Here is a 17,377-nt window from a genome sequence, read left to right on the forward strand (position 1 = left end):
TGTCTACAGTAATAAGATGTACAATAAATCCAAATAACCAAAGCTTCAAGAAATACCCTCCTAAAATGAGACAAATGTAGAATAAGGAAACCTTATGATCAGCTGCACATTTGTGCATAGATCACTGTATATTAGATTTTAATTGTCTTTTCTGACTTCTGTAGTCATTCTCTGGGACTGATGCAAACCCAGTGCTCACACACATAAATTAACTAAGTGAAGAAGAATGAGAAAAGAGTAAACATCTACATTGTAAGAAGCATACCTACAGAAATACGTAAGAGGGTATTAAGAGAAACTAGAAATGTACTTCCTTTAGTGCTCCTTATTAGCATAAAAGGCATGCTGTAGCGTTAGAATATGGATTAATAAATAATATCAACAAGCTAAACAAAAATGGCTATATTAGGGCAGGATTTTACATAAATCTTTTGTTTTCTATTTTCTCTTTGTGCAAGTGTGCTAGTCATGGACTTGAACTCAGGGCCTTGTTTTATGTTTTTTTTTTTTTCCCTAAAGGCTGATGCTCTACTGTTTGTGCCATGCCTCTAGTTCTAGCCCTATTCCCCATTGACTGGAGGCAAGATTCTCATGTATTTTTCTGCCATAACTTTAGTCATCATACCTCAACATAGAAGGTAGCTAGAATTTTGAGTGTGAGCCATCAGTACCTCATAGATTAGCTTTCCTTTATAAAAAATTTTACTAGCCCAGGCTAAATTATATTCTTGGACAAAAAAGAGATAATAATTTTTTTGTTATTCTTATCAAATAGGAGCAAGGGAGAGTCAGTTGTTGTACCCATACAATACACCCTAAAGAAACATGGTTATGGAAAATTAACCTAGAGATACAGATGGATACACTAAATGAAATTTCATTATACATTTATTTTTGCATAAATGTTAAAATGGCTCACTTATCTGAATAAGTGAGCAACATCAAAATTCCTCCATCCACACCTCTGTAATGCACTTCTTTTCTTTTTTTTTTATTTTTTTTATTTTTTTATTTTTTGCCAGTCCTGGACTTGAGCTCAGGGCCTGAGCACTGTCCTTGGACTTTCTTAAGGCTAGAGCTCTACCACTTGAGCCTCAGCACCACTTCCGGCTTTTTTCTATGTACGTGGTACCAAGGAATCGAACCCGGGTCTTCATGCATGCTAGGCAAGCACTTTAACCACTAGGCCAAACTCCCGGCCCCTGCACTTCTTTTCTTTCAGTGTTGTCTTCACTTTAAAAAAATGACGCAAATGGGATATAAAGATATCTGGGCATTGATAAGCATTATTAAAAACACATTAATATGCATTAATACCTTTGTAACAATTTTTAATAAATCTGTTATTTGTGAAAGGATATATTTACTGATGCCAGCATGCTAAATGAATATATACCATCTCCACCCTTCCCATCCTTCCCAAATCCCTATACTTATGGCTTTGAAGAATGAAAATGGTAAGGTAACATAATATCATGTAGTATTTTAAAAGTCAAGAATTTATTTTGATTTTTGTATGTATAAATGATTTTAGTCTCAAGCGAAATCTGGCTCTGAGAGCATCAGAAAGGTGCTACAGCCAATTTTCTCTTGAGTTTCTTAGTACAGCTGGACACAGTGGGAACAGAAACAAAAACACAAGAAATCCACCATTAACTCTTTGCTTTTTGCCCAGGTTCCTACCTGACAGCTACCCGAGTTCACAAGTGTTCACACTTTAGGAGCCTCATTCTGGCAATCTAGACTTGGAATTATTCTGAACAACTATTTGGTTTGGCTTGAAGTACATGTAATGAAAAGTCATTCCCTGACATATGAAAAATAAAAATTTCAGGAATACAGGTGAATGTTTGCCCTTAGCAATCTTCTTAGAGCAAAGAAACTTTGCTCATGGAGAATGAATGAACTGCCCAATTCTGTCTTACCCTAACCTCCCGTTAGGCTACTTTCCTGTTTACTTTGTTCACTGACATTCTGAATCCCAGTCCCTCCCTCACAGAGGTAGGGGTCCCAAGGTGAGGGAGGGGTGAAAAGAACATCTTACCCTCTTCTGTACTGTGCAATAAGGGGGAAAAAGTGATGTTCATATATTTTGTCTTTCTTGGGATGCTGGTTGTACTAGGCAAGAAAAAAATGTGTTCCCTAAAGGATCAACTCCTATTGATCCCACTAGAGGATTCTGCTTTGGATTGTGAATTAAGGTGATCACTCTTAGAAAAGCCCTCCTAGGGATTTCATTTATGTTTTAAAAGTGTGACACAAGGGAAATAATGAGAGTAGACAAAAGAGAAATAAGCATTAGTTGTTCATTAATTTGGATTGGACAAAATGAGAAAGGAAGAGTCTTTAAGGAGGGTGAGAACTAATTATTTCAAAACATTTGCAAGACATCTTCTAATGCAGTTCTTATTTATATTATGTCCTTTTGGTGTTTTCACCTACCTGATCTGATCAATTCCAGGTTGAATGAAGTATTTACTATATTAAACTATAAATTTTATATCAGATATATGATATATATATATATTCAACTATATATTGTATTCAGGTGGATACTGAACTGAATCCAAGTTTCAGAAGCAAGAGTTTTACATATTTGGAAGACACAATTATTACCCAATATTCAACATTCAATACTTGATACTCAAAAATATTTTTTGAAATAAACGTAACTTTTATTGTTAATCTTCCTAAAGAAACTAGGATTTTTTTTTTACACAAAAGTCTATCAGTAAGATTGGTTAAAGAAAAGAATGCAAAGCAAAACAAAACAAGTTGAGAGAATTCAGGCTTTATCAAAGTCTTAGTAATCTTTTAAGCAATGGTGATTCCATTTCACCACTTCTATTTAGAGCCTCTTTGTATGTTACAATATTCATATTTCCTCTTGTTCCATGGATGAAAATAAAATCCATATAAACAATACCAAAGCCATTATGGATAACTGGTGGTAAAACTTTATTATTCAAGTTTAGATGTAACAGACATCTTTGCTGCCTGAAGATTGTTTGCATAAGAAATACACCAAGAACATGTTTGTGAGTAGAAATGAACATGCAACTATGAAAACAAAATAAAATAAAACAAAAATTTTCCATGTGTTGTAAGAACAGAACTATTATAGCCAACATGTCTAAAATTCAAATCAGGACTACAAATTGAATTCTTAGCAACATGAAATCATTCCATATGAAAGACAATTTTTCACTGCTGGTGAATATTCCTGAAAGTTAATTTTACAATGGCATTTTGAGATGTTTCCAACCCCCCCATCCCACACCCCTTCTCATGATCCATATGGTCAATAAGTAACAAATTTGGCATTTGTTATGGAGATAGTTGCCTTGTTGGTAGCCATTAAGAAATTTTTATTAGCCTTGTAATAGTTTTGCCCCTTCATAATCAACACTATAAGCTGTCTAGTTATAATATGTACAGCTCATAATTAGCAAAAATGACCTTATCCTTTCCTGGCCCTTGGGAAGTGAGTTTAAAACAAACCCCTTGGCCACTTAATACTTGACACTCTTATGGTGCCTTCAACCAAGGATTGCAAAGTGCTTTACAAAAAAGTACTACATTACCCTTATTATTATTACTTATTATTATTATTAATATTAATATATTTTCCACTTTACAGTTGAGGAACCTGAGGAATAAAAAGAAAAGTGATTTGCTGCAATTCAGGTATTGCAAAAATAATAACCAGGGGTAATCACAGGATCTATGGTGGGCATAATGAATTGTGAAAGACCATTTTTTCTGATGCAGGTTAAATGCTATTTTCATGATAAAGTTATGCTTGCTTTGTCTCTGAGCCTACCATTCTTTTCAAGGTAATAACATGAACATGCACTATCCCCACCATCTCTGTGTGGATTACTATTGAAGTTCATATTCTCTCCATCCTTGACATACTTCTGCCTTACTATCCTCCAGAAGTTCTGGTTACTGGGATTGAGATGTTTTCTAGACAACAGCTCTGCTACCAGGATCTGAGTCCACTACAAATTAGAAATGAGCAGGTCAAAGGAAATGCTGTGCAAAGAAGCCACTCCTCTGCCCTTGGTGAAGATATCTTTGGTAAAGAACACTGTCTTTCAAACTCCTGAGGGGTATTTTTCTATCTTCTTTAGTCAGTTGCCTGCTGATAAATTTCCATCTAATGCTGCCTACATAGTTGGTTTGAATATTTGGCTTCATCTTCAGGGAGAATTTCAATCCCTCAGTTTTTCCCTTGTCTAGCAGTCAGCAAGCTTTAATCTAAGCTCCCCTAAGATGCCTTGAGAGTCTGGCTATGTCCCTTAATAGGACAAAAGTAACCGTGAATGAATCTATATTGGATGCCAAAGCACAGAGGCAGGTGACCAGTGGAATCTTCATTCTGTGTTTCCATTGCTGGGTGGTAGACATAATTCCCCTTTAAAAATGCACTGAGGTTCATTAACTAAACAGGCAGACAGTTTATAAGACAGGTCACTTTGTGATGTTTTGCAGCCATGTAGCAAGAGACTAATAACTATTTTAATAGCAGTATTGATAACCTTCAATTTATGAAGAAAACTATTTCCTCAGGCATTCAAAAATATATATACATTTTATATTTAGGGGGCTGTATTTGCATTGGATCATAAGAATTATGTGCACATGTGCAATCATAAACATAATGTGCTACCCACAGGCCTTAAGGAAGAGCTCTTTAATCATGTTTTCCTTCTTCTCCTTAGAAAAATATCCCCATGCTTGTTTTCTAAAATCTACCTTTATTAAAAGAACAGTTTAACTATCTTAGAAGTGGATTTTTTTTCCTTTTGATCAAGAACATCTCAATATGTCATGTAGAAAGAATTGGGCACATTCTGCCTCCTGAACTCTAGAGAGAACTTATTAACTCTGATACTGCCATCTCTTTTTCTTGTATTTACAGTCCTGTAGTGTCTCTCAATTCACAATCTTCTGAGGTGAGCTGCTTCTTTATAGCTTTCTATCCCAAACAACAGTACATATATAGGGCTGAGTGATGAGGAGAGAAAAAGTGAGCAAAAGAAGAGTGAATGTGCCTTACTCTCAATCCAAAATTCAATGGAGAACACAAAAAAGTAATGTTAAGAGACATACAGGATTTAAATAACATGATTTTAGTTGGCATATAGTTTTCCTCATAGGGGAAGCCTTTTTCACAACAGAAAATTCCTAAATAATCTTGAAAATTCTTTTTTAAAAAGTACCTAAATCGCTGATTTAAAAGTATTCACAATTAAAGATAAGAGGATTCAAAAATATTCAAAAATTGTAATCTATTTTGAGATGGAACAAAATGTTTTACATCATCAAAAATATGGAGCATTTAGTGTTGTAATTTTTCAGCTTAAAAAGCCCTACTTCTTCTCCACCAGAATATGCATAATAATGAAAGCAAAAATGAAAATAAAATAATTAATAATAAAAGAGTATGGAATAAGATCTATCATGTCAAATGCTATCCAAGAATATTCTACTAAAAAGTAGACTGACCATAAATATTCCAACAACCAGGATATGTATTTTCCAATGCTAATCATTACTACTATGTCTGTCTGAGAAATTAACAAAAAAAGCTGAATGAAAAACAAAGGTATACATGTCAACAATGAGCAACGTATTTGTGTATGACACACTGGAAAACTATTCAAAGAGTAATTTTGTCCAACTGTAATACCTGCAATACTGTCCAAGTTAAACAAGTCTCTGATATTTTGTTGATTTGAGCAGTCCATCTGTAATGGGGCTTCAGGACTGCTACAGTGCATCTTAATCCATTTTTTAACATTAAATATTGTTGTTTGGGAAATCTCTTCTTTTCAGATCATAATCACCCCTCAGATCTGCCTGCATATTTGGTGATTCATTCATCAAAACTCTTAAGAAAGATATACATGATGTCAAGATCATTTGAATGTCAAAGCTCCTCATTCCACTTCTTTATTTCAATTTATGTGAATATTAGAACTACACCACAGCCAGATGAGGTCAAATAGGGCCCTTCCTTTAACAATGAAACTGAAGCAAAGGACTTAGTCCTGATTTCTGTCTCTCATTCTTTTTTTTTTCCTTTTTCACTTTTTTTTAAATACAAGGAACAACAACAAAAAACGGAAGAATGGAAATGACAATACAACATGAGAAAGATATTTTTAACTTCATTCACTACAACAGTCACGAACTTGTTGACCTCTACCTGCCATCCAACTTCAAGAAAAGAAGAGACCCGGCACTGCGAGAAACAAAACCCAAACACAACAAAACAATACAAAAGCAACTGCGAATTAATGTAAAAATGGAGTGCAAACGCGACTACAGAATGCAAATAAACAAAAAAATCAGTGCTGCGGATTCCAGCAACACTTATCAAAATAATTTCTGAAAGGTTTCATCGGAAACAAAGCAATAAAAAGAGGATATATGTTTATCTTCAGCATAATAATGTGAGTTAAGAGCTTAAAAATTTTTTTAAAAAAAGAAGTACTTGGAATGAATAGTGCTACCCTTTTTTTCCTAAGTAGGCATAAAAATATTTTCATTTCCTTCTTATTTTCCATATCATTATATCAAGAACTTTTCATTTGTTTCATGTTACCGTTTATACCTTTAATGCACACATAAACACACACACACACACATACACACAAAAAGATAGCTACTGCAATAGAAATAGTTGCTTCATTACCTTGTTTGCTACATTTGCAAATGTAAACAGCTAGGCAGAGCCAGAACTGACTCTAATGCATGATGGAATATCTTTGTTGCATACGTACACTGTAGAAAATAATTATTCAATATGTCAGGCACCATTATTTGAAATGTAATACATTAATATTTACTAGAAAAATAAGTTTTTTCCTATTTGTTCTCCCAACTTCCTTAATGAAATAAGTTAATCTGACAGTGCATCCAGTAGCTTGTAATATCTTCTACATTTCCGTGGCAAAAAATAAACTACTGGTTGGGACAATATAATGCAAATTATTAAAGTCAGTCCTTGTACATACATCCTTGTAGCAAGCATTGAGGCTCGACTAACAGCACCTTTAACCAATTATTTAATGTTCAGTTATTTAGCCCTATTTCCCTGAGCAGTTACGCTGAGGAGCTTTTCCCTTCATGGATAGATTCTTTTTGTTTTTACAAAGCCTAAGGTATTAAAAGTACTATGAAGACATACTTCTAAGAGTCCTATTTAATGCTACTTAACTAAACCTGTATAAATCTAATGAAGGGATTGATTGGTACATATACCAACTGTCAGCCTGTGGTAATGTAACCTTAAACGCTGCCTGACCACAAAGTTTGGAAATTATATTTCACCAAAAGAAAATAAATAAATACAGCAGGTTACCTTGTAGAGAAATACCATGTGTTATAAACAGATCAAAACCATGGCTTGACATTTGCATCCATTCATTCTTTAGAACTGAGGGGATTCCTTTAGTTATAGTGTGCCCAATGAGAACTAGTGACAAACAGAAGGCATACAAAATTTAAAAAACAATCCAAACTGGTTCATTATAAACAACACAGATATATCTGGCTAAAATAAAATTACTACAAAAGCAAAAGGAACATTTTTAAATGAATATATATACATATATATATGTGTGTGTATATATATGTATATATTTGGAAAAAAATGAACCTAAATTGCAAATGCAAGGACTACTGAGTATTTGAACATCTACAAGACAAAAATACCAAAGAGGATGTGCATGTGTATGTACAGGCAGGGCTCGCCAAAAAACATAGTGCCACCATCTGTCACCTTTCTTGCTACTCTCTCATCAAGCCTAACCATACTTTGCATTTCAAGGTCCAAATCTGAAACATGGTCAATGAGAAGAGACTGAATTTGAGAGGGTACCATTTTCCTTCCATTACCCTGGGGATTCAATTATTTTTCTCATCTTCATAGGATTTCCTGATACTTATAAATTTAAGCAGGTATTTATGGATTTTTAGGGAACAAATGGGCACATGGACAGCCCATTTCGTTTTAGTTTAATAATATGTAAACCGTTTTCGAATATAATCCCTTTACACAGTAATTATAGTCTGAGGGGACTGTAAGGATGAGTTCCCTAGGAAACAGAAGCCAAGATGATGTTCACTTATTGGTTATTAAAATAAGAAAATAAAAACTAAAAAAAAATTGATCACCATCATCCATTCTTTCTCACTGACCATTCGTCTCACTTTTAAAATCTTGGTAACCTACTCATTAAAAGAAAGAATAATAAAAGAAGGGAATTTCATGTTGGATAAGGCAGGCTCTCTGAAGTATCTTTTTTAATAGGTTTTCATAAGACATTACAAGCTATTGAATTCCCATCAAGAAAACCTATTTCTATTTAATTGTGCTAAGTGCTAAGGTTTTTACTCTTTAGGTTTTCCACTTTTTTCCACTTGTGCATTGCTCCTATGCAGACCCCTCTGGATATGCGTTGTGAAGTCATATTTGTCCGTGCAAAGATGCTGACATATGCTGCACTGGAAAGGTCCACTGTCGCCATGGCAACTCATATGCAAAGCATACATCACTTCATCCAGAAAGACAATGCCACAGTGCACACATTTTGTCGAAAGTTCATCTTGAGTACTTCTGTCAACTTTCTCTGTTTTTACTACATTCAAGGGCCCTTCGCTTTTTACATTAGTTGGTGCCTTTGTTTTCTCCTTGGAGGCACCATTTGAAGTTGGCCCAGGTCTGGAATGCTTGATCGCCAAATCTAGAGGAATGTCATTGTCTGATCCAACAGCTGAAAAATGAGGAGGCAGATTGAAGGTGGGATAAGGCACATAGTTTTGGCAAGGATTTGGTAGGCCAGGCACATGACTCAAGTAGTGCGGATTCCCAGGAACGGAGAGCTTATATTTACTCCAGAACCGCAGCCAATCAGCTTCACTCTGGAAGTCATTATGTACAAAGGGAAGTCCAAAAAGTGGGTACTGGTACTTTTCAATGGGACTGCCTGGTGGTGAATAGTTGGAGTGTTTTGCAGGTCTCATGTACTTTTCGATGGGGCTACCTCTCTCAGAGCTCCCTTTCCCTTCAGATATGGATGAAGTATTTCCTGGATCTCCAGTACTTTCCTGAGGACTTTTGATCTGAATGTGCAAAGGTTGCATCCTTTTGTGAATATCCAGAGTTTGGCTGACCAAGACTGGCTGCTGAGAAGAATGGCTTTTAGTCAATGAACCCTGGGCTTCATATTTACTTAGGCTGGGAAGAGGAATTTCTCTCTGATGGGTTTCGGTCAAGTGATCTTCTGACCTCCTCTCTAAGGGGCTTCCATTGACCTGCTCCTCACTGCCACCTCTCTGCTGTTTGTTGAGTTGCTCAGCCTGGAGTGCCTCTGGGTTAAGGCGCTTTCTTGTTCTTCTCCTAATAATCTGCTCACCATTGTTTTGTTTAATGATGTTTAAAGGCCTGGGAGTCTGCAGAGGACACACATAATACATAAAAGGGAAACATTAAAAAATAACATTAAATGCATTAAAAATTCCTCACAAATACAAACCATGCTTAAGTTCAAAGCAAGGAAAGGCTTTGTAATATAGATTTTCTAAATCTCTCTCTCCCTCTCTCTCTCTCTCTCTCCCTCTCTCTCTCTCTCTCTCTCTCTCTCTCTCTCTCTCTCTCTCTCTCTCTCTCCCTCCCTCCCTCCCCCCCCGCTCTCTCTCTCTCTCTCTCTCTCTCTCTTTCTCTCTCTCCCCCCCCCTCCTCTATCTTGTCCTAAGCAGGATCAGAAAAAGTAACCAAAGTGCACTGTTTTAGACTAATTAAATCATGTTTATCTTTGCAGGACAGACAGAAAACTTTAATCTACTTGAAGAAAGCTTTTCCAAACTCAGCAGAATTTGGGGCGGGGGGGAATGTGTATCATTCTGAGATAAAATTATGTAGAATATCACTTGAAGAAATAATTTTTCAACTATATTTCAAATTGTTAGCTGCACACTAAAACTTAGTGAAAACAAAAAAGTCACAGAAGAGATAGGAATGAGAGCAGTGAAAACTTCATGCGATGAAATAAATTTTGACCCTCTCTTCCCAGTCCTATGTTGAAGTCCTAACATGCGACATAATGGGTCTGAAGAAAGGCTCATTATCAGGCAATTAAGGTTAAACGAAGCCATAAAGGTAGGGCTCTAGATTAATAGAACTGTGGCCTTGGAAGAAGTCTGAAAGAGATGACCTCTCTTCACCATGTGATGGCATAGAAGAATAAGGCTATTTGCTACTGGAAAAGTTCTCATCAGAAAATTCAGCCATGCTGGCATCTTAGAATTCCAACTTCCAGAACTGTGAGAAAATTAGTCCTTATTTGAAGTCCTAAGTCTATGGTATTTTGTTATGGTAATTTAAGCTAAGGAATACATGGATCTTTCAAAATAACTACAAAGGGACAAAGTATTCAGTCAGTCAGAATATATATAATCAAATTTAAAAAATCACTAAATTACAAGAACAAATAGCAGCTGACCAAAGCTACATATGAAGGATCTATTTTTTCATCCTAATTTCATTTTTCTATTTTTAAAACATTCAAATGGTCACTAAGGAAGACTCTACTTGCTAAGAAGTATGAGTTTTGTGTTTATAATCTAAATTCATCTATAGCCTAAAAAAGCCCAATCTGTCATTCTGTTCTTCTTACATTGGACACTGACTTGCATTCAGCTTAAGTATTTATTCACCTTAGTTATTATGTGATTGCTATTGATGTTCATGTTCAACAAATGTTTATATTACACAACTAAAATCCATGGATAAGACAATAAGACAATAATAAAAACTTTGATTATAGTACGAGTTCCAATTTTGGTTTATAAAATCAAATAAATATATTCCTTAAATCAACACATATTTAGATAAAAAACTGGGAGAATATTTAAGTGGTACTGAAGTCAGATTTTATTAAAAGATTACTATAATCCAAGAATAATTTCGATATAAAATACAAATAATCTGGAATTTGTAAATTATTCCTTAAAAGGAATATACCTTAGTACAAAGGAGTATATTTTAAAGAAACTATAAATATGAAACTTTTTTGAATATTTCTCTTCTCAAAAGATATATATATATATACATACTTTTTTAAACCAGTCCTGGGCTTGAGCTCAGGGCCTAAGCACTGTTCTTGGACTTTCTCAAGGCTAGAGCTCTACCACTTGAGCCTCAGCACCACTTCTGGCTTTTTTCTATGTATGTGGTACCAAGGAATTGAACCCGGGTCTTCGTGCATGCTAGGCAAGCACTTTAACCACTAGGCCAAACTCCTGGCCCTGAAAAGATATTTTAAAGATAAGAAAAGATACCTTACTGACAATTCAATGGCTAGTGTCAAATAAAAATTCCACATAGCTTGAATATGCCATGTGCATTTATTTTATTCAGAAGTTAGGGTGCATAGAAAGTTCATTATTCGTATTATGAAAGTATTTCCTAGGGTGGGTGTCAGTGGCTCACCTCAGTAATCTTGGATTTTCAGATTAAGAGCTCTAGCAGACAAATCTTTGAGATTCTTTATCTCCAATTAACCACCAAAAAGCCAGAACCAAAGGCATGGCACAAGTGTTAGAGTACCAGCCTTAAGTGAAAAAGCAGAGTGAGATTATAAAGCTCTGAGATTAAGCCCCAGTACTGGTATACACACATACACAAATATGTCATAATTAGTATATTCTGTAAAGCAAGACAGTATTTGTGTCTCTAAACTTTCATAACTTTTGTAGAAGCTTGTCATGTATGCATAGTCTTATGTATTTTATGTTTTATAAAGTAAGCTCAATACTGAGAATATCTTGCCTCTGGAGAAATGAATATTAAAATAGTTTCTAGAATATATCCATATATATCACAGTGGTTAAATTATCATAATGTGGCAAGACAGCCATTTAAGTAATTAATTATTATTCTGTAATTGTCTAGACTTCAATAAAAAATCATTGTCAGTAGTGACTAAACTGAAGCTGTTGCTGTTCTGAAATGGTGCATGTCATAAAAATGTTAGATGGTATTTCTTTTTTTTGCTAGTCTTAGTCTTGAGCACTGTCCTTGGACTTTCTCAAGGCTAGAGCTCTCCCACTTGAGCCTCAGCACCATTTCTGGCTTTTTTCTATGTGGTACTGAGGAATCAAACCTGGGTCTTTGTGCACGCTGCACAAGCACTCTACCATGGTCCAGATGCTACTCTCTATAAGCTAAATAGTAACTACTATTTTGATGGTTTAATATCAGGTAGTATTGTCAGCATGGTTTTTTTTCTTTTTTTAAGGGTCTTTTCACTGGTCTATTTATGAAGATATTCTCTCTAAAACTGCAGCCGTCATTTATTCATTGGCTGTTCTATGGACTATGGTAAAATGCCAAACAAAATGAAAAATGATAGCATAAGGAACACATTTTTGTTTTCTAAGTGAGGTATTTCTCTTGTAAAGGCTCCTTGTGTTTGTAGATACATGTTTCTAAACTATATACTCTCTCTGTGAATTCAAATGTATACTCAGATTGGGGAGATTTGTGAGTCTAAATTATATTACAGTGTTCTAACTAAAATTTTAGGTAAATTCAAAGGTCTTCCATGAAATCAAGCCTGCTGGAGTTTTTTATTTTTTATTTTTAAAACACAAGGCACAAGACACTTTTACATGTAACCCTATGCCTACTATCCCACACCTTAGTCACCTCGCCCCCACACCCTGGGAACACTCTGAGAGGCATTCTGTGTACTTCCTTCAGAACTGTGCTTCTGAACATACCTGACCTCTTCCTTCGAAGCAGCCATATGCATCTCCACACTAGAAACTGAACATACATTCTCTGCCCTGTAGGTTGTACTGAACATGGCTGATTTTTTTTTTGTAATTACACATACTGTGTATTTTTGAAACTTTTAAAGAAAGTTTCTTTTCCCTACCTAAGGGAATTCCAGCAAATTCTGAGAGACATTACTTCAACTGTCTCATATGTGAAGTTCCCAGAAATCAATCCTTTTCCTCTTTCATATCAAAAGAAGCATGATGCATTCATTACTAATGATCTCAAACATATCACTCCAAAGCATCTAAACCCCTTTCACCATAAATCACACGTGCACTCAGAATGACTGTATTCAACCACCTTGGGGGCCAGCACAAGCCAGGCAACAGGACTTTATCACACCACAGGCCAGGCCAGCTCTGCTTTGTAAAGACTTTTCCTCCAACACTGGGGCAAGTTCTTACCGAGTGAAGCTTCTGGTAGAGGCCACACGCGTTGCATACATATCCACCATTTGCATTCTTTCGCCAGAGAGAGGTCTTTGTGGTCAGGCAATTGGCACAAAAAACACCCGAGCCTCTTCGCCTCTAAAATGAGAGGAATATAAAAAAAAAAAGACAAAAACACACTAAGGTCAAAGGTGAGTCACATGATTCATGGAGTTAGACCAAATCAACCCAGGAGTTTTGTCTTTTGCCTTGCAACAATGACAGTATAAAACCACACTGCCCATAATGAGGTCAGGTTCAATTGTGTTTAATAGGCACCACTGATTTTCATTATAATTAACCCTACAGTGATGGATGAGGTGTGTTGTGCACCAAAGGGTTTTCACAGAAACAGCTTTAACTTTTTGAACTTTGGGTTGTGTGCCTTTAATGATGGCTCTTAAAGACTGAACTCTATATATGCACACACATGTATATATACAAATATATATATACATGCGTGCATATATATATGACTTTTAAAAGTGTCAAAAGTCCAAAAGCCAGAAAATTAACAATATGTTTAACAGATTTTACAGATTTCAAACTGAACTTAAGGAACACTGTCAAGCTTAGACTGATGTAGCACATAAGCTATTTAAAAACAAACCTGATTAATAATGAAAGTCATGCTACCAAAGTATCAAGAGAGCATAGGATACATAATTCTGGTGCTTCCTTTGCAACAATGAAGTCTAAAAGAGAATGTTCTCTATTTCCCCAGGCTGGAAGGACCTGAGAAATTTCTGCCAGCGAGAAGTACAGTATTATTCATGAGAGCCCATATGAGCTGCCTGCCTAACCTAGACAACAAACTTCCAGCAATGGCTATTTATATTATTTTACTCGGACTTGCAAATCACAAGCTTTTCTGAATACTAAATTGATTTTACTGACTTGAATTCTGTAATCAACAGATTCCAAAACAATCTAAGAATATCTAAAAGCAGATAATTAGTATTTCTGGTTGCATTCTGCTATCATGTCATGATCCCCTCAAACTCCTCACTGAAACAAAAGTCAGGCTGTGTTTGTAGGCACAAACGGGAATGGGAAGGAAATGGAAGTCTTTTTTCTGCAAAAAATAAAGAAATAAGTAAAATAAAATAAAAACTTAAAACTAAGTCCCAGTTGTATCTCAGCTCTGCTTTCGCTAGGACAAAAAGCCTTTAATGATAAAATATACATGTTAGATAAGGAGTGGAGAAAGTCTTCCTGGTATCTAATTTTGTTATAAATTAAATATTACAAATACTATAAGTCAAAATTTCAGGGATTCATAAAATTTAGACGATTTATTTAACTCAAGTCCATACTGTAACAGAGTGGGGAGCCTGCCAAGAAAGTACAATGGTTATAATTGTACTCTGATACATTTCAAATGGAAAGCTTTCTGCAGACATAATTTTGGCTTCAAGACTGGAACACTTTCTTGGCATTGAAAGGGCATTTGATTCATCGGGTGTTTCACAATGTATCACTAAAAAGACCTGGTGAGCAGCCAGTTCCCTATAGGGTAATTTTTCCATCCAGATGCAAGTGCTATCAGAGGCCCTCGTCAGCTAAACTAATTATGATCTTGCAATTGCTGATGCCTGCTCACTCCTAACATTCGACATCCTCCATTAATCATCAATACAAGGAAAATGAATGAAACGTAAAGAAATGAGGGCTGGTAAGCTGCATAGCTATAAAAGTCCAAAATGAGAGCAATAACTTAACAAGACTGGGGGAATGTTTTGAGCGAGCACAAAGTCAGTCTAACAATTGCCCTTTTTAACCAAGAACACCATTTCATTAGTGTAGCGGGTGGTGCCACTTTAGGTGATGTAATAAAAGCTAGATTCTCATGAAGATAATCTCTAGCTCCCTTTTTCCAACTCAGAACCTCAGGAATGCCCTCTAAATTTCCAGATCTCCAAACTACTGACTAGTATCAAATTTTGGTGTCAGAGGTCCCAATTGGGACAATTGGGACAATTCCTAAGTGGGACTGGCTGTGAAAGAAGCATTCCCAGAAACCAATGAACTATTAGAGGTCATATTTATCAAACAGTCTTGGACCCTCTGTTACCTCCAAAATAAGCTGCTGAACCTTGCTAAATCATAATTGTGAAACTTTCTTGAAAGGGGCCATCCTGTCATTTTTCTAGATCTAAAGAACGCGTTTGGCAAAACAACTCTAACTTGAGCCCCATAGAGACAATGTGAACGTCCTTTTGGAAACCAACCCATATAAATGGGTGAGGATTGCATGTGTAACAAATCTCTCCAAGCCTGCTTCTTCCCCCTTCCCCCCCCCCCCCGCCCCCCGCCCTCACCAGCCTTATGCCCTGGGTGCTTGACACAGCATGCCAAAGTGGGTGTAAGCCTGATTTCAGTGAGCATTTCAACCCTTGCACAATTTGGTACTTAATTCTCTTGCAAAGCAAATGCCCTTCATTAGTTAAAGGGAAATCCCTGAAATTACAGTGCTGGTTTTCACAGGCATATCTTGGCTCTAAGCAACATATGAACTACAACAATGTTCACTATTTTCAGAAGACTCTATCTTATTTTAAATTCATCAGGTGTACTTTGACTCCACTTACTTGAAAGAAGGATCAAGCTTGGAGTTTAATAATCAGATTTAGGAGTCAGGCTACAGTACTCAATACTTTGTCTCTGCCAACTGCTTGGTGCAATGCTAGGCCAGGAAACTTAACATCTCAATATTTAAATTTCAACTATTATGATACTGTGAGATGCTGATAGCATTATATATATTGACAGATATAATTAAAACAATTTCAGAGAAGTAGTAAATGTTCACTGGTGAGCTTTTTGCCAGGAGGTCTCCATTGTGATTTCTTTAGTATGAGAAAAACACTTAGTTTTCATCTCCTTTAATCTCTTCATTGAACATCCAAAGCATAGTTAAAGATATAACTGGCTATTATCAAATGCATTTCCATATCAAATGTGAGAATGGAAAGTTGAGTCAGAGTGAAATATCTAGGTGTTCACACCTCCAATTCAATGGGTGCATGCTTGCATGGAGGTGGAGAGTGGGAGGAAGGTGAGAAACACTTCACACATGCTACATTAGCTCCCATTTCAACAAAGTTAGCACTTTGCTAAATCACACAGAGCCATGTTTTGGGTGAACTTAATTTTGTGAAAGCAGCAGAGGATGGAGAAGTGGACAGGGATCAGGGTACAGAATCTCATTTCTATGAACCCACGACACAGGAAAGAACCCAGACTTGCTCATTCCCAGCAAGCATAAGATATTCTCAGGAGCAGTTCCTTAAAGTTAGCTTCATTCCAAGCCAATTTAGGGTCACAGAAGTCTACCACCCAAAGATAGTGACCTCACTTTTAAACTAACCTTAGCCTTTACTTCAAGAAAAAATCACTAAATACTCTATCCATTCATAGTCAGTGTTGAATGGAATAGTTTATTTTGCTTTATTTACAGGAACTTGTTACAGACAGGAACTATGTGTCTAAATAGACATCAAGTTTTCTATTTCGGAAATTTTGAGGACAATACTCAAAATTACACCTTGTTAATAATTTTTTCACTCATTCCCTTTAACTTATTGGAATTATCAGGCTCTCTTCCCTGGAGACAATGTTCAATCCTTTATTCCACTTTTAATATTTGGATAAAGAGGTGATGGTAGTTTCTTAATAGGTGATAGGCTTACTATGTCAGGTTAGAGAAAGTTCAAAATCCCCATCATCTCCACCATTATAGTCATACATTGCTGAGAGTTCTCCATCTACATGTGTATCTTTACATTATAAGTTTCTCCTTTTTCATCATCTGTTGAAGAGATAGTAATAACTTATTTTTTTGTGGTGCTTCGTAACAGAGTAGAGAATTTAAGCTTTGTGGATCAGGACAGTGCTGGGAGATGAAATGATAAGAATAAGTAGCTAGTGGATAATTCCAACTGGTGTTCCTGAAAAATGTATTTACCGCAAATCTTACTCTCCCCTCTAGATGAACGAAAGCTGCCCCTTTCATTCTCTAACTCTACCTCTGAATATCTAAATATATCTGAATATCTGAATATCTCCATGAGCACACCTAACTTCTGGG

General features: G+C 35.9%; 1 protein-coding gene across 4 annotated transcripts in view; it reads right to left on the minus strand.

Moving 5' to 3' along the window:
• Positions 1 to 2,941: 2,941 nt before the first annotated feature.
• The window catches only part of Trps1 (transcriptional repressor GATA binding 1), a 221,809-nt gene continuing 207,373 nt past the window's right edge, over positions 2,942 to 17,377 (minus strand). For all 4 annotated transcript variants that reach the window (XM_090339300.1, XM_090339299.1, XM_090339301.1 and 1 more), the window contains 2 exons: positions 13,264 to 13,386; positions 2,942 to 9,468 (listed from right to left, as the gene is read on the minus strand). In XM_090339300.1, coding sequence (XP_090195426.1) covers positions 8,407 to 9,468; positions 13,264 to 13,386 — 1,185 coding nt within the window. In that variant the 3' untranslated portion in view covers positions 2,942 to 8,406. The remainder of the gene's footprint in view (positions 9,469 to 13,263; positions 13,387 to 17,377) is intronic.

Source organism: Megascapheus bottae, chromosome 9 (assembly GCF_031878675.1).
Source record: "Megascapheus bottae isolate mThoBot1 chromosome 9, mThoBot2.hap1, whole genome shotgun sequence".
Lineage (NCBI taxonomy): Eukaryota > Metazoa > Chordata > Mammalia > Rodentia > Geomyidae > Megascapheus > Megascapheus bottae.